At 38.8% G+C, this 23,040-nt stretch overlaps 1 protein-coding gene across 6 annotated transcripts in view; it reads right to left on the reverse strand.

Moving 5' to 3' along the window:
- The window catches only part of DNAH12 (dynein axonemal heavy chain 12), a 239,044-nt gene that overhangs the window by 210,211 nt on the left and 5,793 nt on the right, over window positions 1-23,040 (reverse strand). For all 6 annotated transcript variants that reach the window (XM_070390826.1, XM_070390827.1, XM_070390825.1 and 3 more), the window contains exons 3-8: window positions 10,212-10,293; window positions 9,994-10,020; window positions 3,371-3,560; window positions 2,443-2,515; window positions 1,234-1,392; window positions 819-1,014 (exon numbers count right to left, since the gene is read on the reverse strand). In XM_070390826.1, the coding sequence (XP_070246927.1) occupies window positions 819-1,014; window positions 1,234-1,392; window positions 2,443-2,515; window positions 3,371-3,560; window positions 9,994-10,020; window positions 10,212-10,293 (727 nt within the window). The remainder of the gene's footprint in view (window positions 1-818; window positions 1,015-1,233; window positions 1,393-2,442; window positions 2,516-3,370; window positions 3,561-9,993; window positions 10,021-10,211; window positions 10,294-23,040) is intronic.

The raw sequence follows: 23,040 nt of genomic DNA on the forward strand, positions 1-23,040 counted from the left end.
TAACCTGATAATCTTTTACTGTTTAATAAACTTTACCTTTGAAATGCCTGTTTGCATTCCTAAAGGGTAATTGTGTATCCTAGTAAATGAAAAGGAGATGGATCCGGAGATTCAGCAGAGCTTAGTCACTAGAACTAAGTTTCCATCTGGCTTCCCCCATAATTTCTAAATTTATATATCTTGTCTTGTATATTAATTTGCATGTCAGCTCTTTCTCCAGGCTTTGAACCCAAGCTATGCAGGCTGTGGTTTCACAAAATTATAGTAAAAATATTTTTATAACTTACTTCAAAATAATTACTTAACACTATGTCTAAATAGAATTTTATTTAAAACTAGAGGCCTGGTGCACAAAATTCGTGCACTCAAGGCAGTGGGGGGCAGTGTCACTCAGCCCAGATTGCGAGAGGGCGCAGGCCAGGCCGAGGGACCCCACCGGTGCACAATCGGGGCTAGGGAGGGACACGGGAGGTTGGCCAGCTGGGGAGGGACCACGGGAGGGATCCAGGGCATGTCCAGCCCATCTTGATCAGTCCCAATTGGCCAGACCCCAGCAGCAAGCTAACCTGCCGGTCAGAGCGTCTGCCCCCTGGTGGTCAGTGCATGTCATAGTGACTGGTCGACTGTCTGCCCCCTGATGGTCAGTGCACGTCATAGCAAGCAGTTGAGCGGCCTTAGCATATCATTAGCATATTACACTTTGATTGGTTGAATGGCTGACCAGAAGACTGGACACTTAGCATATTAGGCTTTCATTGTATAGGATAACAAACTAATTTTAATAACATTATCACTTAAAATACATAAAACATATTTACCTGATTTGACATAAGTGTCGAAACACAGTTATAAAATGAATCCAACTTTTCAGGTTTAATGCCTTCGAGAGCTTCCTTCTTGGTAAAAAGATTTATAACTTTTGTATACCATGTGTTCATTATCTTCTCTTCTGCCTTCCTAGCTTGTATTGATAGATCATTTTTCAGTGATTCACAATCAATTGGGCCTTTAGCTCTATTTATGAGAAACATAAAAATGATTTTAAAGCAAATGATAGATACTGGTCTTGATATGTAATTGTTAAAACAAATAAAAAATTTAAAATTTTTTGAAATCTAAAGAAAAGTTCTGAAGATTTATCAGTGAGTTTTAAAAATTATATAGTCAAAAATATAAAGACTCAAACAGGAGACATTCACATTTTAAATGTTAATTAATAAATATGGGTTTTACCTAATTCCTGTTAAGTCCAGCAAAAGTGTATTAGCAAATGTCTTGTAACCAAGGTCCAGTAACATCTTCATAATTGGATGAACAATGTGCAAATTAGATAGTATTTGATTTCTTGCCTGCACATAGCTACAATGCCAAGGATTGGAATAGTCTAGGCCTCTGGAAAGCAATACACCATGTTAAACAGGATTCAAACAATATACTCTAAGTTTTAGGAATAATATTTATGATATGGAATTAATATTAAAGAGAGAAAACTGCAGATTAAGAAGAGGGAAATCCTAATGGCATGGAAGCCTTAGGAAATATGCATGCAATAAAAATACATCAAGATTTTGAAAGTGCATTATCCTCAGAGAGATCAGAGGTCATTTAAATTTTTTAAATTAAATTATTGGAGTAACATTGATTTATAACATGGTTTCAAGTGTACAACTTTATAATACAACATCTGTATATTCCATTGTGTGCTCACCACCCTAAGTCTAGTCTCCTGTCACCAAATATTTGACACTCTCTATCCTCTTCATACTCCCCCTACCCCCTTACCCTCTGCTAACCACTATACTGAGAACAAAGATCATTCGTGGGTAAGGAAGGCTGATGGGCCAGGCATGAGTACCCTACTAACTTCCACTGTGCTCTGGCTCAGTTACCTTGGGCAGAGATAAATCAACACAGTCCTTAGTAATGGGGAGAAGGGATGGAGAAATCTATTTGGATACACCAAAGCTCACTTAAAGTCAAATTGAACTGTGCATCAATATGCACAGTTCCCCTAATTGTATAGACTAAAACTACATAAGTACAGAGGATACTTTGGGGGAGAAAGAAAAACAGCAGTAGTACTATTTTTTTAGGTGTGTTCAAAATACCTTTGAGTTTCACAGCTGTTGACTTAAATAAAAGATCAGTTTATTTTCTTTTTCTTAAATATTTGTATTGATTTCAGAAAGGAAGGGAGACAGAGAGAGAGAGATGGAAACATCAGTGATGAGAGAGAATCATTGATCGACTGCCTCAATCCCTTCACTGGGGATCAAGCCCACAACCCGGGCATGTGCCCTTGACTGGAATTGAACTCAGGACCTTTCATTCCACAGGCCGATGCTCTATCCACTAAGCCAAACCAGCCAGAGCAAGATCAGTTTATTTTCAATCTATTATCAAAACCTAGGTGCAACACTGTTTTGAAAATAATTTACTCACACAGGGAATTCAGGTAAAGGACCTCCATCATCTTCAAGCCAGTTAACTGGAGGTTTCACAAGAACACTCTTCACTAAAATACATATATGTATTAATATTTCTTGAAAACCCTTTAAAGATGATCAATAACATTTTGAACCAAGATTTTACAGAGAATGAAATGAGAATCCATCAACCTGGAATCTCATAATTTCAAAAAAAATGTTTACTAGGATAGTCCTTTTGTTAATATACTCCAATAAAGCTTATACTCTTTAATCATGAGCCCAGTAATCATTCATAATATTGATACATACTTCTAGACTTTCCTCCCATTTTAGATTGTTTCAGAAATAAAGCATTTTCCTGCTTAGTTTATTTAAATAAAACTATAGTTATTTTCTATAACTCAAATCAAAGTTTCTAACTCTTGATATTGAATTGTACAGTTTATTGTACATTAAATGAGTATAAGAAAAAATCCCTTTACTTGCAACAAAATCACACTTTTGATTCTGCTTTGGCCTTACTTTGAAGGTAAATTCAAATATGGTACAGCTTTAGTAAGTTCTCAGTTATTCTCTTTCTGTCTACTGAAAAGTCACTGCCATGGCCTCTTAAGAAAATTTATTCCAATAAAAATTGCAAAGGTTAAATCCCTAATAAATCTCCCCAAATCTGTTAATTTTATTTTACAATCCAGTACATAGTGTAGCAAGAATTATAAAGACAAAGTGAAAATTTAAAAAGCTATTTAGCTAATAAGCATATAAAAAATTACTAAAAATGGCCTTAAATTGCAAATATTTTGACATTACAGGCTCAAAATAAACATTTAAATAAAAATAATATTTAAGAATACATATAGCTAAAAATATAACATGCATTATTCATATTTCTGCTTTTTATTGGGAGGAGCAGGGGAGCAACGGTGCTATATATTACTTACCCAAATACCTCTTCGTGCTTTTTTCAAAGTCACTTGACACTTCACTGATGAGACTTTGAAGGAGTTCCTCTCTTTTTTTCCCTTGCTTTAAAGACTCAGGTACCAGCATTAACATGTGATCCAGCCATTCCTGCTGAATAGGTACTATAGGACTACTTTCTACACATTGCTTCATATAAATATAGTTCAACTGAGAACGTAATAAGAAAAAAGTAAATGTTCTAAATGAAGTATCATTTCAATGTAACTACTAAGCTCTGTGTTCTCAAGACAAAATTTTCCCTGAGAATAAAAATACTAGTATATTGCGAAATAACATACTTTCAGAATAAAAAGATTTTAACCCAAAGTACAATCTACAGATACCATTTTATATTCTTCTTTATTTATGATGAATTCTCACCTAAATAATGTTCTTGGTATATTTCTCCTTTTCTCAAGGCAAAACAAAGACGTTTTATCTAACTTCCTAACTCAACAAATATTCACAAATTCAACAAATATTTAGATATTGTTCCAAATGCTAAGGATACAGTAGTAAAAACAAAACATACAAAGCCCATGCTGTCCATACAAAGCCCATGCTGTCTTGGAGATTATATTCTGGTACAAAGCAGTATAGTATAATTTCATAAATTCTCCCCTAGCAATGAGAAGTATAACAAAAATAGACACAAATAAATAGAAAGACAACACTAGATCTTGGTGAAGACATTTTAACATCATGAAAATTTCAGTTGGTGCCAAAATTAATTTAATGCAATACTAATATAAATATCTACACACATTTTATGGAACTAGACAAGCATAGAATTCATGTGGAATAATAAACATGTGAGAATAACCAAGAAATCCCGGAGAAAGAAAATCTACAAAAAAGGACTAGCCCTAGGAGACATTAAAATATACTATAAAATTTCTTTAATTAGAACTGTGTAGTACAGGTGCATTAATAGATAAATCAGTGGTAAAAAATGAAAAGTCCAGAAATAGGTCCAGTTCATAAGAATTTTAGTATATGGTAAATGCGGCATCTCAAATCACTGGAGCAAAGATGAAGTTGTTTCTTTTTATTTTATTTTGTATTGATTTCAGAGAGGAAGGGAGAGAGAGACAGAAACATCAATAATGAGAATCATTGATTGGCTGCCTCCTTCATGCCCCTTACTGGGGATTGAGCCTGCAATCCTGGCAAATAAACCGTGACCTGGTTCATAAACCACTAAGCCACGCCGGGCCAAAGATGAAGTACTTAATGAATAGTTCTGGGATAACTGGTTAGCCATGTGGAAAAAGAAAAATATAATCAATACCTTAAACTATACACAAGAATAAGTTCCATATAGTTCAGGAATTTAAATTAAACAGTGGAACTATACAAAGACTAGGGGGAAAAGAATAAATTTTTCTATAACTTGAGTGTATAGAAAAATTTCTTTGCTTCAAATTCCAGATACAAAAGGGAAAAAATAATTGAAAAATTCTGACTACATAAAAATATTTGCATGGTAAAAAAAAAGTCACAATATGAAGGTCAAAGACAACTGACAATCTGGTATAAAATATTTGCAATATATATCTCAAATAAAGTATAAAAATACTTAAATTTAGTAAATGGATGAACCTTGAGAACATTATGGTAAATGAAATAAGCTGGTGACAAAAAACCAGCATATTATTCCACTTATATGAGGTATCCAGAGTAGTCAAACTCAAATTCATAGAAACAGGAAATAGAATGGTAGTTGCCAGGGACTGAAGAGAGAGGCAAATGTGGAGTTGTTATTTAATAAGTTTCCGTTTTGAAAGATAAAGTTCTGGAAATGTGTTGCACAACAATATGCAAATACTTAACATCATTAAACTGTACACTTAAAATGTTTAAGGTAATTTTTTTGTTAGCCCAGCCAGCATGACTCAGTGGTTGAGTGTCAACCTATGAACCAGGAGGACACAGGTTCAGTTCCCAGTCAGGGCACTTGCCTGGGTTGCGGGCTCGATCCCCAGTTGGGGTGTGCAGGAAGCATCCAATCAATGATTCTCTCTCATCACTGATGTTTCTATCCCTCTCTCCCTTACTCTCTGAAATAAATAAAAATACATTCTTTTAAAAATAATAAATTTTATGTTAGTTGTATTTTATAATTTTTTTTAATTTAGGGGAAAATATGACCAGAATCCAATAGAAAATTAGGTAGAAGATATAAACCATTTCACAATAAAAATATTATTAAAATGGTCCCTAAACTTATGAAAAAAATGTTAAACTCACTCATAATTAGACAAAGCAAATTTAAACCATCCTGAGATCCCATTTGTCAGCTAATTGGAAAAAAAATACAGGTCCCACATAATGTGGTAAGACTATAAAGAAGCAACACTCTCATAAACTGTGAATAGGAAGGCAAACTACCACAACTCATGTGGAATGAAACTTTGTAATATCTAATAAAACCACATATTGACCCAGAAGTTCCACTTTTAGAAATTGAAAATACACCGTCAACAATATGGAAACACACATACACAAGGTTATTCACTGTAGCAAAATACTGGACGCATTTAAGAGGGGTTGAATAAATTATTATATATTCCACACATTGGTAGTCTGTGCAGCAGTAAAAAAGAATGAGGAAGTTGAATCAACACCTTAAATGTACACAATGTTATATATCAATTATATATTGATAAAGCTGGCAAAAAGAAAAGAATGAAAATCTCTATGAACTAATATGGAATGAGTTCTAGGATAAACAAAATGCAAAAGAATATTTATAATCTGATGCATTTTTGTGCAAGATAAAAGAAAAAAACATATATGTTCTTTTATAAAAAATTAATCACAGGAAAAATAAGCCAGAAATAATGACCGTGGTTATGGAAATGGAGAGTATCGGAATAGGTAGAAAATTTGGGGAGGATGGGAACAGAGTAAAAGGGACAGAAGTATACATTTTACTATAGTTCTGACTTTTAAGCCATGCTATTGTTTCACATGCTCAAAATATAAGTAAAGAAAATCAGTAAGAATGAGGGGAAGAGAAACTCAAAATTTAAAACACACACACACACACACACACAGAAAGAAATGAAGCTAACTGGTAATCAACTTAATAATATAGTCATACTGGAAGAGGTATAGAACTAACCATGGTAACTTTTGAACACAGCATTTAGACTGTGTACCTTCAAGCTAAGTACAAAAAATATATAGAAAAACACTGAACTATAGTGAATAGGTTTGTTTTCATGTGTTATGAGTTACTAATTTTACAACTGTTTATGTATATTTTAGGATTTAACAAAATCTATATATATAAAAGCCTAATATGCAAAGTGTCCCCTCAGGAGTTCAACCAACCAGGAGTCTGACCAACTGGGAGTTCGATCACTCGCTATGATGTGCACTGACCACTAGGGTGTGGCACAGAATGAAGGGAGGACCTGGCCAGCAGCAGGCAGCTGCTAGGGAACCTACCCATACACGAATTTCATGCACTGAGCCTCTAGTAAATAAATAATTGTGTTTCTTAAAAGCCACATTTCTCAAAAGACTAGAATGAACCCTGTGATGTTGAATCAGAATAGGAGGCATTAGTATAAACTCATGGTTTTTAAGATAGATGGATCATAGAAGGATGGCTTCAGGGCAAGGGCAGGAGGAGCAGCTTTCTCTGCTGGCAGAAGACACTGTTCCTTTGCTAAGCCTCCCCCCTCAGCCATCAGTGACTGCCATACCTGAGTCTCCATCAACCTGGTTTACACCATTCTTCCTGCCCTGGTCAATTCCCTGAGACCCTGTCCCACTCAACTTGAGGACCCAACTAAGCTGCTTCCAATGGTGTTGCCATACAAATGGATCACACCCTGCAGACTTTCATAAAATCTCTCAAAGGTCCACAACCTGCAAACAAGCAGCACAATTGACCCCCTACAGCCCACCCCACCTATCACCCCAGGCCCTCACAGCCCCATTGTCTGTGGTCATGGGCCATGCATATATGCATACAAGGTTCTTGCTTGTTTTATAATGTTGAGTCTTGAGAGGTCTTTATAAATCCTAGAGATAAATCCTTTGTTGGACATGCAATATGTGAATATTTTTTCCCAGTATGTAGCTTTTTTATCCATCCTCTTAACATGGTCTTTCACTGAGCAATAGTTCTTTTTTTTTTTTTGCCAGTGCTTACTTTTTTTTATTTTATTTTATTGTTTTTTTATTGTTTTATTGCTTAAAGTATTACAAAGAGTGTTACATATGTCTTTATGTGTCATGTCTAAGAACTCTTTGCCCAGCCGAGGTTTTCTTCTAAAATTTTTATAGTTTTACATTTCTCCCGTTTTTAATTATAAAACTTTAAAAAACAGTTTTACAATTTACACTTAAATCTATGATCAATTTTTAGTAATTTTTTTTACAAAGTGAGATGTTTAGGCTGAGGTTTGGGATCTTTCATTGTTGTTTACTTGTTTTATTTTTTATGGATGTCTACTTGCTCCACCCTATTTATTAAAAAGACTGTCCTTCCTCCATAGAATTGATTTTTGCACCTTGCTCAAAAATCAGTTGATTGCACTTGTGGGGTTAAATGGGTCATCTATTGTGTTCCATTGATCCATTTGTCCAATTATTCAAAAATAAAAGATTTTTTAAAAGTCAACTGGAGGTCTAGTGATAGAAATATTGGAAAAATATCTTTTTGATTTGGCAATTAGTGGTCAATGGTGACATTAATGATGAAGTGGTGGAGTTTCTAGAAGCCAGATTGCCAAGAGCAGTGGGTTCAGGAGTGAATGAATGTTTTTACACCCAGGTACCTATTTTAGATTGTAAAACACTAAAAGGCAAAAACTGTGGAGGAAGAGTGAGGATGCTAAACACATAAACAGAAATATCTTATAATTCATCCAGCCTCATATTAGATATTTATGAATGTTTAGGGGTTGTTTCATATTAGTTCTTATACCAAGTAAAGAGGAAATTCACAGCCAAAATCTCTAGAAAAGTTGGGAAGCAGAAGGAGAAGGAGGACAAGTATTTTTAAACAACAAACTCACAATAGCTAAAATGAGTGTCTTCCAAAGATCCTCAACCCACATGAAGAAATCTTTAGTCCTCTATCCCCAAGGGGAACACTAAAGGAATGGAAAATCTGTACCCCTCTCTGGGAACATGTTGTATAAATTCCTCTTTGGTATAACTAGCTCCATGAGTTTACATATCCTTTGCTGTTAAAGAAATTTCTCATGTTGTCATCTTTCCACCAATCATATCTTAGTCCCTTATTGTTACCCATAGTCTTTTTTTTTAATCTCTAGCACCTTATATCAGTACTAGAGGCCTGGTGCACGAATTTGTGCACATTGAAAGGAAATTAATTAAAAGAAATATTTTAATATCACTATTCGCCCTTTCTCTATAATAGAAGTGTCAACCAAATTCATGATCAACAATGACAGATGGAAACACTCGCGTGCAATTGGCGCCAGTGAGAGCTTTATATGTGTAGATAAACTTGCTTAATTAGACCTGCTTTCTGATTTAGCTAAAATTTTACCAGCCCAGTGAAGTATCCCAACTTCTCTTTCAAGTAACTGTCAGCAACACAGCAGTAAATATCAACACAAAGCAGATTATTATTGTAGATCACAGAGGGAGAACAAAGGGTGAAACATTTAACTGTAGCAGTGTTTGACTATATTCTGCGCAGTGAGAAAACCTGAAGTCATTTTCAAGGTCTACCATTTCTTACTTCTTTTCAGTCAGGTCAAGTTTCTAAACTTTCTAAATCTCCATTTTCCAGCTAATGACAAGAAAATAGGATTCAACTGAGTCTCCTATGTACCTTCTGAGAGGATCAAATGAGATGAGGCACGTGAAAACGCTTCACAGACATTTGGTTAAAGTGTAAAATGTTTGCACCTGGCTATAAAGCAAGTCGGGTTCCTGGGCTGAAGAAACTCCAAGGAGGGTAGTCACTAGGGAGAGGAAGCGGGTATTGCTACGTAACGTCATTACCCGGCGCCCACAGCCACTGTTTCCAGGCTGGGCTAGGCTATGGGCCACATTTTGTGGCATGGTGTCTTGACAGCATTGGCTGCAATTTGGTGGGCTGTTGAATAGGGTGGTGGCGGAGCCTGTGTCCCACTTGGGGGAAGCCGAGTGTTGTTTTGTCAGCGCCAGGTCCATGGTGCCATTTCTTTGTAAATGGCTAGTGTGCATCATGGCAGCTCCTGCATTGAGCATCTGCCCCCTGGTGGTCAGTGCATGTCATAGAACCAGTTGGATGGTTGGAGGGACACTTAGCATATTAGCCTTTTATATATATATATACAGATTAGATGCATTTCCTTTGTAACTGCCATTTTGAATTTTCTTTCAGTTTTTTGGAATAAGAATCATAATATTTAAAATAAATTCCCAAATAGCAAATGGCAACAATGTAACTCTTAAAACCCATATTGCCATCTATGACATGCTTGCTCCTTTGGGCAAAGAAAAAATCTGTTTCTAAATTTCTTTCTTTTCAAGAATGGCACTTAGCAGGTGGTCTTAGAAGGAGCTACTTTGTAATAGTTTCTTTGAATATTTTCAAAACAATAAATATAAAAAATGAACTCACTCCTTTCTTTTTAATTTCACTGGTCATCTGTCAAAAGCAAACAAAAAGACAATTAAATCAAGTAGAAATTTTTAAGTGATTTAATTTTTTAAATACTAAAATATAGTTTAAAATATATGTAATATTCTTTAAAATACTAATTATATTGAAATTGACAAAATAATTAAGAATTAAAACAGCATTAAAATAAACTTTTTAAAGAGAAAACAAAAACTTACGATTGGAGGATCATCTGGCTCTGGTGATAAAGGTGTCCTTTTACTTAGTGTTTTGTCTAATTTTTTTTTGGCTCCCTCAATTCTGAAATATATAATTTAAAAATGTATGTTATCGCTAGAAGATAATAACATTAGGACATATTGTTAAAATATTACAATTTGAACATTTTTTCAATTATACTTAAAGAAGAGAGACTCAAGAGTTCTTTATCTTACCGAATTTTCTATGAGAAATAAATCCCCAAAAGCCATTACCAATGAGATCTTAATTTTCCAATTATTCATGTGTAATGTAAAAGAATTAGAACTTATTGAAAATTTTTAAAGTTAATCCTGACGCATTGTGGGTCTTTATATGTATTATCTCTCTTAATTACTACCCTTCAGAGAAACTTTCCCTTACCCCTTATATAAAGTTGCACTTCCTTCACTATCATCCCTTTTATCCTCACTTACTTTGATACATAGCACTTAGCACCATTTGCCATATAATATGTTTTATCCATTTCTTATCCCCAGTGCCCAGTAGGTATCTGGCATAGAGTAGGTGCTCAATAAATAGTATTTAATGTACAAACTTATCACCCATAAAATACTACTTCATCTGTAAATAAAGTTATGTCATCATATAATCCATCCATCACCAAATATATATTGAATGCTTATATTATGCAAGACACTCTACTAGGTTTTATTAAAATACTAGAGGCCCGATGCACAGAATTCGTGCATGGGTAAGGTCCCTAGGCCTGGCTGGTGATCAGGGCCAATCTGTGGGGTGACCAGCAGGGCAATCGCTTTGGCCGGCCTGGCACCACCCGCTCACTGGCCCCGCTCCCCACCGCCTCCGGTTGCCTCCATCTGTGGGGCAACCAGCAAGGCGATCAGGGGGCCCCCGCTGGCACCCACTTTGGCTGACCTGGGGCCTGCAGGCTGGGGCAGTTCCTGCATTGAGCGTCTGTCACCTGCTGGTCAGTGGACATCATAGCAATCAGTCATTCCACCCGTTGTTTCGCCATTTGGTCGATTTACATATTAGGCTTTTAGTATACAGGATTACAGCAACAAATCTCAAGGAATTTAAACTGAAATGGTAAGTAGATAAAAACAGAGTGCAAGGTATGGGGCCCTGATGATTCAGAGGAGGGAAAAGTTCACTTACACCTGGAGATATCTGTAAAAGTTACAGGCTACATGAACAAGTTAGTATATGCAATGAGCTTCAAAGAAAGAGGATTTCAGGTAGAGATCTGGTTTTCTTGGGTAGATGGCTCTAAAAACACAAAGACCTCAGAAATAGGATGGCCAGGAAATGAACAAAGGAAAAAACAGGAGTAGGAAATTGTCTAATTTTCCCAGAGTTTATGAGACCAGATGAAGATCAGTTTGGAGAAGTGGATTGGAATATCCAGCAAAAGACCTCAAATGGCAAGCTTTTTTACTCAATAGACAATGGAGAATCACTAAGAGTTTTTGAGCATAGGAACATTAGGAAGAGAAATCTATCAATTTGGAAAGGCTAAATGCACTGCAAGAGCTGGCCAAAGCAGAGAATATACAAGGAAAATTAAAGACCTGAGGGGGAAAAAAATGGAGATGTCAACCATGACAGGAAGGAGGAAGAACAACAATTGAAGGAGGTAAAGGAGATATGATTAGAAGCAAGAGGAGAACCAAAAGGAATTTTGAGAAAAGAAAAGGAAATTAATTTTTGAGGAAAGGAAACCATAAAATCATAGACTGGTAAACTCGATAAGACTAGGACCATGTCCATTTTGCTATCTACACCACTTAGATAGTGTCCAGTAAGATCAATAAATATCTGTGGAATGATCAGAACAGTGGATTTGGAAAAGATCTCACATGTCTAATTCAGTACTGGTGTATGAATACTCTAAAAAATATCAAATTGAACCCCAAATGAATGAGGGGGGATAACATTCATCACTTTCTGCATTACCCAATTTATTGTCAGCTAGCTCATATTCTTAGAAACAAATTTCTTATGTTGAGACTTTCTTATGTTGTAACTTATATTCTCTGGAGCTATTTACAAAATGTCATATCCCTCTTCTTTGTTATCCTCCCAAAACTTAATAATACCTATCCAGTTCCTTCCACTATTCTTGTCAAAAAAAAGTTACTATTTATGGTACGCTCATTATATTCTAGGTATTGCCGTAAGGTCTTTATATACATGGACCTCATTTAACTCTCACAAAAATCCTAAGAGGTAAACACTTCTAATCTCCATTTGACAGACAGTAAGATGAAGATCAGTAAAGTACCTGACTTGAAAAATTCACATGGCTAATAAGCTGCAGAGATGGAATCTGATCTAAGGCCTAGCTGATGACAGAGTCTATATTCTCAACCATTAACTGAATCAGCTTCCTTCAAATGAGATCGTTTCAAAACCCCTCACTCTCCTCTTTATTATGGTTTATCAGTGTTTCGTGCCCCACTTTTTTTTGTCTGTAATGTTTCATTTCTTTTATTTAAATAATATTCTATGCAAGAGGGGCAAAAAGTGAACCTGAGTTAATTCTTTGCATTAAGTAAACAATTCTTCCTCTATGAAAATCTGCTTTTCCTTTTCAAAAAACAAAGAAGGAAAACATAGAACAAAAAGGGAATTAATAACACTTTAAGGAGACTTATACTTCCCTCTGTATTTCATCACCTATTGCAAAAATTAAATGTAATCATAGAAGTGGAGGTTCTAGTTGGGCTAATAGCAACAAGCATCTAATAAACTGTCCTTTATTTTCTTTTACAATTAAAAAGTATTTCACCTCTAGACAAACAATCAGCAAAGAAACAGCAATCCTAAATGACTCACTAGACCAGATGGACTTAATTGACATCTTCAGAACCCTTCACCCCAAAGCCACGGAATATACATTCTACTCAAGTGCTCATAAGACACATTCAAAAATAGACCACATATTGGGTCACAAAAAAGTCTCCCCAAATTCAAGAAGATTGAAATCATACCAAGCATCTTCTCAGACCACGATGGCATAATATTAGAAATAAACTACAATAAAAACAACCCAAAATACTCAAACACTTGGAAGCTGAATAGCATGTTATTAAATATTGATTGGGTTACCAATGAGATCAAAGAAGAAATTAAAAACATCCTGGAAACTAATGACAATGAAAACACAACAATCCAAAACCTATGGGACGCAATGAAAGCAGTCCTGAGAGGGAAGTTTATAGCTCTACAGGCCTATCTCAAAAAACAAGAAAAAATGGTAGTAAATCATCTAACTCTACAACTCAAAGAATTAGAAAAAGAGCAACAAGAAAACCCCAGAGTAAGCAGAAGGAAGGAGATAATAAAGATTAGAGCAGAAATAAATGACATAGAGACCAAAAAAACAATACAGAAAATCAACGAAACGTAGAGCTGGTTCTTTGAAAGGATAAACAAGATTGACAAACCTCTAGCCAGGCTCACCAAGAAGCAAAGAGAGAGGACCCAAATAAACAAAATCAGAAACAATAGAGGCAAAATAACAACAGACCCCACAGAAATACAAATGATTGTTAAAAAATACTATGGACAGCTCTACTCCAACAAACTAGACAACCTGCAGGAAATGGACAAATTCCTAGAAAAATACAACATTCCAAAACTCAATCAGGAAGAATCTAAAAATCTCAATAGGCCAATAACTATGGAAGAAATTGAAGCAGTCATCAAAAAGCTTCCAGCAAACAAAAGCCCAGGACCAGAAGGCTTCACAGGGGAGTTTTACCAAACATTCAAGGAAGAAATAAAACCTATCCTCCTCAGACTACTACAAAAAATTCAAGAGGAAGGAACACTTCCAAGCTCATTCTATGAAGCCAGCATCACCCTAATACCAAAACCAAGTAAAGACAACACAATGAAAGAGAATTACAGGCCAATATCCCTCATGAACATAGATGCCAAAATCCTCAACAAAATCTTAGCAAATCGGATCCAGCAGTACATCAGAAAGATCATACACCATGACCAAGTAGGATTTATCCCAGGGATGCAAGGATGGTACAATATCCACAAATCAATAAACATGATACATCACATAAACAAATTGAAAGAAAAAAACCACATGGTCATTATCAATTGATGCAGAAAAAGCATCTGACAAAATCCAACACCCATTTTTGATAAAAACTCTCAGCAAGGTGGGAGTAGAAGGATCATACCTCAACATAATAAAAGCCATATATGACAGGCCCACAGCCAACATCATACTCAATGGACAAAAACTAACACCATTTCCCCTAAGAACAGGAACAAGGCAGAGATGCCCACTCTCACCATTCTTGTTCAACATAGTACTGGAAGTATTAGCCATTGCAATTAGGCAAGAAGAAGAAATAAAAGGCATCCAAATTGGAAAAGAGGAAGTAAAACTGTCCTTATTTGCAGACATGATATTATACATACAAAACCCTAGAGACTCCATCAAAAAACTACTAGACTTAATACATGAATTTGGCAATGTAGCAGGATACAAAATTAACCCCAAGAAATCTGAGGCATTTCTATACACCAATAGTGAACTTTCAGAAAGAGAGACTAAAAAAAATCCCATTTACCATCGCACCAAAAAAATTAAGCTACCTAGGAATAAACTTAACTAAAGAGGTAAAAGACCTCTACTCGGAAAACTACAGGACGTTGAAAAAAGAGATAGAGGAAGACATAAACAGATGGAAGAACATACTGTGTTCATGGATTGGTAGAATCAACATCATTAAAATGTCCATACTACCCAAAGCAATCTATAAATTCAACGCACTTCCCATTAAAATACCAACGGCATACTTCACAGATCTAGAACGAACTCTCCAAAAATTCATCTGGAATTAAAAAAAGACCCCGAATAGCTGCAGCAATCCTGAGAAAGAACAAAGTAGGTGGCATCTCAATACCAGATATCAAGATGTATTACAAAGCCACTGTTCTCAAAACTGCCTGGGACTGGCACAAGAACAGGCATATAGATGAATGGAATAGAATAGAGAGCCCAGAAATTGGCCTGAACCAATATGCTCAATTAATATTGGACAAAGGAGGCAAGAACATACAATGGAGTCAAGACAGTCTCTTTAGTAAATGGTGTTGGGAAAATTGGACAGATATATGCAAGAAAATGAAACTAGACCACCAACTTACACCATACACAAAAATAAACTCAAAATGGATAAAGGACTTAAATGTATGACGGGAAACCATAAAAATTCTAGAAGAATCCAAAGGCAACAAAATCTCAGACATATGCCGAAGCAATTTCCTCACTGATACAGCTCATAGGGCACTTGAAACTAAAGAGAAAATGAACAAATGGGACTACGTCAAAATAAAAACCTTCTGCACAGCAAAAGAAACCATCAACAAAACAACAAGAAAATCCACTGCGTGGGAAAACATATTTGCCAATGTCATATCTGATAAGGGCCTAATCTCCAAAATTTATAGGGAACTCATACAACTTAACAAAAGGAAGATAAACCATCCAATCAAAAAATGGGCAAAGGATCTAAATAGACACCTTTCAAAAGAGGACATTCAGAAAGCCAAGAGACATATGAAAACATGCTCAATCACTAATCATCCGAGAGATGCAAATCAAAACAACAATGAGGTACCATCTCACACCTGTCAGACTGGCTATCATCAACAAATCAACAAATGACAAGTGCTGGAGAGGATGTGGAGAAAAAGGAACACTTGTGCACTGCTGGTGGGAATGCAGACTGGTGCAGCCACTCTGGAAGACAGTATGGAGTTTCCTCAAAAAACTAAAAATGGAACTCCCGTTTGACCCTGTGATCCCACTTCTAGGAATATATCCCAAGAAACCAGAAACACCAATCAGAAAGGATATATGCACCCATATGTTCATAGCAGCACAATTCACCATAGCTAAGATCTGGAAACAGCCTAAGTGCCCATCAGTAGATGAATGGATTAGAAAACTGTGGTACATCTACACGATGGAATACTATGCTGCTGTAAAAAAGAAGGAACTCTTACCATTTGCAACTTCATGGATGGAACTGGAGAACATTATGCTAAGTGAAATAAGCCAGTCAATGAAGGAAAAATACCACATGATCTCACTCATTCATGGATAATAAAGACCATTATATACTTATGAACAATAATAGATACAGAGGCAGAGCTGCCTCAAACAGATTGTCAAACTGCAGCGGGAAGGCTGGGGATGGTTGGGGGGCAGGAGGGAGGGGGGTAAGAGATCAACCGAAGGACTTGTATGCATGCATATAAGCATAACCAATGGACATAAGACACTGGGGGGTAGGGGAGGCCAGGGGATTGTCAAGGGCGGGGGGAAAAAAAGGACACATATGTAATACCCTTTGTAATACTTTAAGCAATTTAAAAAAAAGTATTTCAACTAAATTTGACATTCAATATTTATTTTATATTAGTTTCAGGTATGCAGCATAGTGATTAGACCAGCCGTGGGCAAACTACGGCCCACGGCCGGATCCGGCCCATTTGAAATGAATAAAACTAAAAAAAAAAAAAAAAGACCGTACCCTTTTATGTAATGATGTTTATGTTGAATTTATATTAGTTCACACAAACACTCCATCCATGCTTTTGTTCTGGCCCTCCGGTCCAGTTTAAGAACCCATTGTGGCCCTCGAGTCAAAAAGTTTGCCCACCCCTGGATTAGACATTTATATAATTTACAAATTGATCCCCCCAAAAAGTCTAGTACCCACCTGGCACCACACAGTTGTTATATTATTGACTGTATTCACTATGCTTTACATTCCTGATCAGCATCCCTCTTAAAGTATGATCTCAGAATTTCAGATGTTGTTTGACCAGTGCAGAGTGGAAAATTTCTCTTCCACATTCTAGACATTCTACATTTATTTTTTAAATATATATGTAAATAATTTTTTTTATTGATTTCAAGAGAGGAAGGGAAAGGGAAAGATAGAGAATGAGAAACATCAATGATGAGAGAGAATCACTGATCAGCTGCCTCCTGCATGCCTCTACTGGGGTTTGAGCCCACAACCCAAGCATGTGCCCTGACTGGGCATTGAACCATGACCTCCTGGTTCATAGATCTATGCTCAACCACTGTGCCACACCAGCTGGGCAAGACATTCTACATTTATTGAAGGAGCTTAAGACTAAATTAGCCTACTTGAGTAGCCTTATTTCCCTGTTTAATCTTATTGATCCTGATAAGGCTAAAATTCCAAAGGCTTTTGCACATGAAGTAAAAAAATGGGCCTGGAATATTCTCCTTCCTCATTTATTTAACCATTAGGGCCCAGACCAGACTTCCCTTCATCCATCATTATCTCCCTAAAACAGTGGTCGGCAAACTGCAGCTCGGCAAACCGGGGCTCGCGAGCCACAGGCGGCTCTTTGGCCCCTTGAGTGTGGCTCTTCCACAAAATACGGCTCTTCCACAAAATACCGACTTCTGCGCATGGGCCACAAAATTTCAATCGCACTGTACGTGCACGCCCGCACGTGGTATTTTGTGGAAGAGCCACACTCAAGGGACCAAAGAGCCGCCTGTGACTCTCGAGCCGCAGTTTGCCGACCACGGCGGCCTAAACAGCCTAGCTCTCAGTAATTGATTTTTTAAAAATATATTTTATTGATTTTTTAGAGAGGAAGGGAGAGGGATAGAGAGTTAGAAACATCGATGAGAGAGAAAAATCGATGAGAGAGAAACATCGATCAGCTGCCTCCTGCACACCTCCCACTGGGGATGTGCCCACAACCAAGGTACATGCCCTTGACTGGAATCGAACCTGGAACCTTTCAGTCCACAGCCTGGCGCTCTATCCACTGAGCCAAACAAGTTAGGGCTCAGTAACTGATATTTTAAAGGAATTTGCCTTATACTTTGGTATGCTAATTGGCACTAGCAGTCTGGCACTGAAATTATCCCAACATAAATATGCCTAATTTCCCTTAGTTCTTAATATATTAATGCCACCCCTTAATATAACAAAAAATTTCAGTCTATCTATTTTTGCTTTGTGTGATAACAGTCAAAAACAAATAAACAAAAACTGGATGATTTTAAAGGACTGTGTGAAACACTATATGCAGTGAAGGAAAGGATAGTCTGAACAAAGAGGGAGATAGTAAACAAGGAAAAAATGGCTCATTCCCGGGACTCTGGAAAGCTACAAAATGATTTTGGCTCAGCCAAGTCTTTCCAGAATCTGATCCCAACAGGGAGCCCAGTTCTGCCCACAGTTGGATCTCCTACCTCATTCCTGGAACCCACCTACCTTTGAATCAGGGAAGATTACATTCCTATTGCAGTAAGCAAGGAATGGAGAATCACAAAATCCACAGTCATCCAGAAAAATGTGTTTCTGATATAAAAGCTTTTAATTCCAAATACATTTTCCCAAATAAAACTCATGGCAATTCTAATATCAGTATTAATACAGCACTCTGCTCCAGGTTTTTTAAAAAATTGTTTAATCCTTACCCAAGGATATGTTTTTATTGATTTTAGAGAGAGAGGAAAGAGAGAAACATCAATCAGTTGCCTCCAACACACACCCCAACTGAGGATCAAACCTGCAACCTAGGTTTGTGCCCTGACCAAGAATCGAGCCCACAACCTTCTGGTGAGTGGGACAACACTCCAACCAACCAAGCCACCTGGCCAGGGCTGCTTCAGATTATTTTGAAGCAGGATTTTTTATTAAGCACCCAAATGAGAAAGGTACTGAATACAGAATTGTACAAAGCACCATAAAGGTAAAGTTCCTCCTTAAAAATGTCATTCATTCACTCACTCATTCACCAACAATAACATACCAGACACTGAGCACTTTATGTTGAGATCTCTGTCCTTAAGCATATCAAAGTAAAATAGAAGACAATGACAACTAAAAAAAATAAACACTACATTATGTTATAACACACTTCCATCTCTGCTCATGACATCCTCATCTTTTGCTTTTCCTCCTGTCAAATTGGAGGCACTTCCTCAGTCTATTTGCTGAGGTTGGCCCTTCTCTATCCAACATCTAAATATTATAATTCTGAAAAGGCTTAGTCCTAGGCCTTCTTCTCCTCTCAATTCTCTCTCTTTCTCTCCAATTACTCCCCATAGCTTTAAAAATTATTTACATTCTGCTGACTCCTAAATTGGTATCTCTAGCCTAGGCCTCTTTTATATATCCAACTGTCTAGTTAACATATTTCCCCTTAGATGTCACATAGCACCTCAATTCCTAAAAAGAATCATTGCTTTTTACCCCTCACCCCGCATCATCTCCTGGACTTCCAATATGCTATAAATATGAACATTACCATCTACCTTGTTACCAAAGGCAATCCAGTAGCAAGTTGATGCAGGTTCCAAAACATATCACCTATAAATCCACTTCTCTGTTCCTCCATTGTCTCCAGCCTTATCCAAACCACAGAAGCTCTCATCTATGCTACTATCTGCTTTCCTTGTTTCCTTCTATTCTTGCCCTCTTTCCTCTACCTCAGTCTATTCCTAATAGCCAGAGTGATTTTTTTAAGTGTAAGTTGGATTTCATGTCACTTCCCAGTTTAAAACATTTCGATGGCTTCAACTGCATTTGAAATGGTATCTGAATTCTTAATCATGGTCTGCAAAGCCTTTCACAATCTATCCCTACCTTTGTCTCCATATTCACCTGATACCAGTCTTCCCACAGCCCTTGATACTCTAGTGACAGTGGCTTTTTTAAATTACTAGAACACACTAAAAGCATTCATATTTCAGGGCTTTCATGCTTGCTATTCCCTTTGCCACAGTGCTCTTCCCATGGTTATTTAAATGACAACTTTAGATTCTCTACTTCAATAGCATTTCCACAGGCCTTTCCTGCGATGTTCCTGGCCTATCACACTCTATCCCACTATCTTATTTCTTCATAGTACCGATGTACGTATAAAAGGTTAACATACTCTTTTTTTAACGTATTTACTATATGTTTCCTACCACTAGAACATAAGCTTCTTAAAGATACAATTCTTTTTGTGTTCCTATAGTCTCTCCAGTGGCAAGCACAGCAGCTTTGTAACAATAGGTCTTAATGTCTGCCAATTGGCATAAGAGTAATATGTAGACAGAGTTAAAGATGCGTTAAAGGGATTAGGAGAAGGCTTTCCAGAGGTGGTGATCCATAAAGTAAGCTTTGAAGAACTAGTGTAATTCAGGCAGACAAATACTTTCCAGTGAAGGAAACTGTAGGAAGCAACTGTGAAATTTATTTAATTTTGTATTTAAAGATTTTTTTTCATTGATTTTTAGAGAGAGAAGAAGGGAGAGGGACACAGAACAGAGAGAGAAACATCGCCATGAGAGTGAAACATCGACTGGCTGCCCCCTGCACGACCCTACTGGGGATTGATCCCACAATCCCGGGCATGTGCCCTGACCAGAAATCAAACCAGCAACCCTTTAGTGCATAAATGATACCTAACCACCTGAGCAACAGCAGCCAGGGCTGAAATTTATTTTTTACTAAACTATGAAAAATATAATATACTAGAGGCCCGATGCACGAAATTCATTCAAGAGTAGGCCTTCCTTCCCCTGGCTGCTGGCACTGGCTTCACTCTGGCAGCCCCAGCTTCACCCAGAAGGTCCTCCGGAAGGATGTCCAGTCTAATTAGCATATTACGCTTTTATTATTATAGACTAGAGGCCCCGTGCACAAAAATTTGTGCACTGAAGGGGAAGGTCCCTCAGCCTAGCTTGCCCCCTATCACATACTGGGAGCCCTCAGGGGATGTCCTACTCCCTGCTCCTTGCTCCTTTGTGGGAGGCGACCGGGCTGATCAAGGGAAGGCACCAGCCCCATCACCCTGCTGTTGCAGCCACTGCCAGTCACTACAGCCACCAAGGTGTTTTCATCAACACGGACTCCAGTCCCTTTACCATGAAAAAATGACAACTTTCTTTAGGCATTTTCAAAATGTGTCTTTCATAGGATATGACATTTCTTTCTTTTTTCAAAAAAAAAATATGTATTTTTTATTAAGATATTACATGTGTCCTTATCCCCACGTTATCCCCTACCACCCCACTCATACCCTCATCCCCCCCCCCCCCGCCCCCCCATTGTCCCGTTGTCCGTGTCCATTGGTTAGGCCTATATGCTTGCATATAAGTCCTTTGGTTGATCTCTCCCCCTTACCCCCACCCTCCACTACCTTCCCTCCAAGGCCCAACAGTCCAATCAATGCCTCTCCATCTCTTTCTTTCTTTCTTTTTTTATCCTCACCTGAGGATATGTTTCCATTGATTTTTAGAGAATGTGGAAGAAAAAGGGGAAAGACAGAGAGAAACATCAAAGTGAGAGGAACACTTTGATTGGTTGCCTCTTGCATGAGCCCTGACCTGGGCCCAGGCCAGGGAGGAGCCTGCTACCTAGGTACATGCCCTTAGTCAGAATTGAACCCAGACCCAGCAGTGGGCATTATCCACTAAGCAAAACCAGCTAAGACAGGAGACGACATTCCTTAACCATCCAGCAGCGGACCTTCCTTTTTCTCTCCAGGAGTGTGGTAAAAAACCCTAGATCACCTATTTGGATTCTTACTACCCAAGTTACTAAGAATATTACCAGTGGCATACAGGGAGCTAAGCCAATGAGCAGTCAGAAAAGGTGTTTCCTCTGTAGTTCACACCAATTGCTGGCTTGGCCCCTGCCCAGGCCTAACGCCTCTGGCCGAGTCATTAGCCCTGTGCAGGGCCGAGTCATTAGCCCTGTGCAGGGACCTCCCTCAATCATAAGCTCAGCCCCTGCTCCCCATGAACGCTGGCTCTGCCCCTGCTCCCCGCCATCGCCAGCTCCCTCCCTGCTCCCTGCAATCTCTGGCTCTGCCCCTGCACAGGCCTAATGCCTCTGGCCAAGGCCTTAGGCCTGGGCAAGGAACCCCCAGCTCCCACCATCACCAGCTCCGCCCCTGCTACCCCCGATTGTTGGAACTGCCCCTGCCCTGACCTAACGCCTCTGGCCACAGCATTAGGCCTGGGCAGGGGACCCCCAGCTCTCCACGATCTCCCGTTCCGCCCCTGCCCAGGCCTAACGCCTGTGGCCAAGGCATTAGGCCTGGGCAGGGGACCCCCAGTTCCCAGCCATTGCCGGCTCCACCCCTGCTCAGGCCTAATGAATCTGGCCGAGGCATTAGGCCTGGGCAGGGGACCCCCAGCTCCCCGAGATCTCCTGCTCCGCCCCTGCCTAGGCCTAATGCCTCTGACCGAGGGGTTAGGCCTGGGCAGGGGACCCCCTGCTCCCCACGATCACTGGCTCCGCCCCTGCCCAGGCCTAACACCTCTGGTCAAGGCGTTAGGCTTGGGCAGAGGACCCTCAGCTCCAGGGATTGCCGGCTCTGCCCCTGCCCAGGCCTAATGCCTCTGACCAAGGCATTAGGCCTGGGCAGAGGACCCCTAGCTCCCACCATCGCCGGCTCCGCCCCTTCTACCCACGATCTCCCGCTCTGCCCCTGCCCAGGCCTAACGCCTCTGGCCAAGGCGTTGGGCCTGGGCAGCGGACCCCCAGCTCCCCACGATCGCTGACTCCGCCCCTGCTCCCCGCGGTGGCTGGTTCCGCCGTTGCCCAGGCCTAACGCCTCTGGCCAAGGCGTTAGGCCTGGGCAGGGGACCCCCAGCTCCCCACAATCGCCAACTCGGCCTCTGCTCCCTGCGATTGCCGGCTCCGCCCCGCCCAGGCCTAATGCCTCTCACTGAGGCATTAGACCTGGGCAGGGGACCCACAGCTCTCCGCAATCTCCCACTCCGCCCCTGCC

This window comes from Myotis yumanensis, unplaced genomic scaffold, assembly GCF_028538775.1.
Source record: "Myotis yumanensis isolate MYYU_CA2020_CCGP unplaced genomic scaffold, mMyoYum1.0.hap1 SCAF_14, whole genome shotgun sequence".
Taxonomy (NCBI): domain Eukaryota; kingdom Metazoa; phylum Chordata; class Mammalia; order Chiroptera; family Vespertilionidae; genus Myotis; species Myotis yumanensis.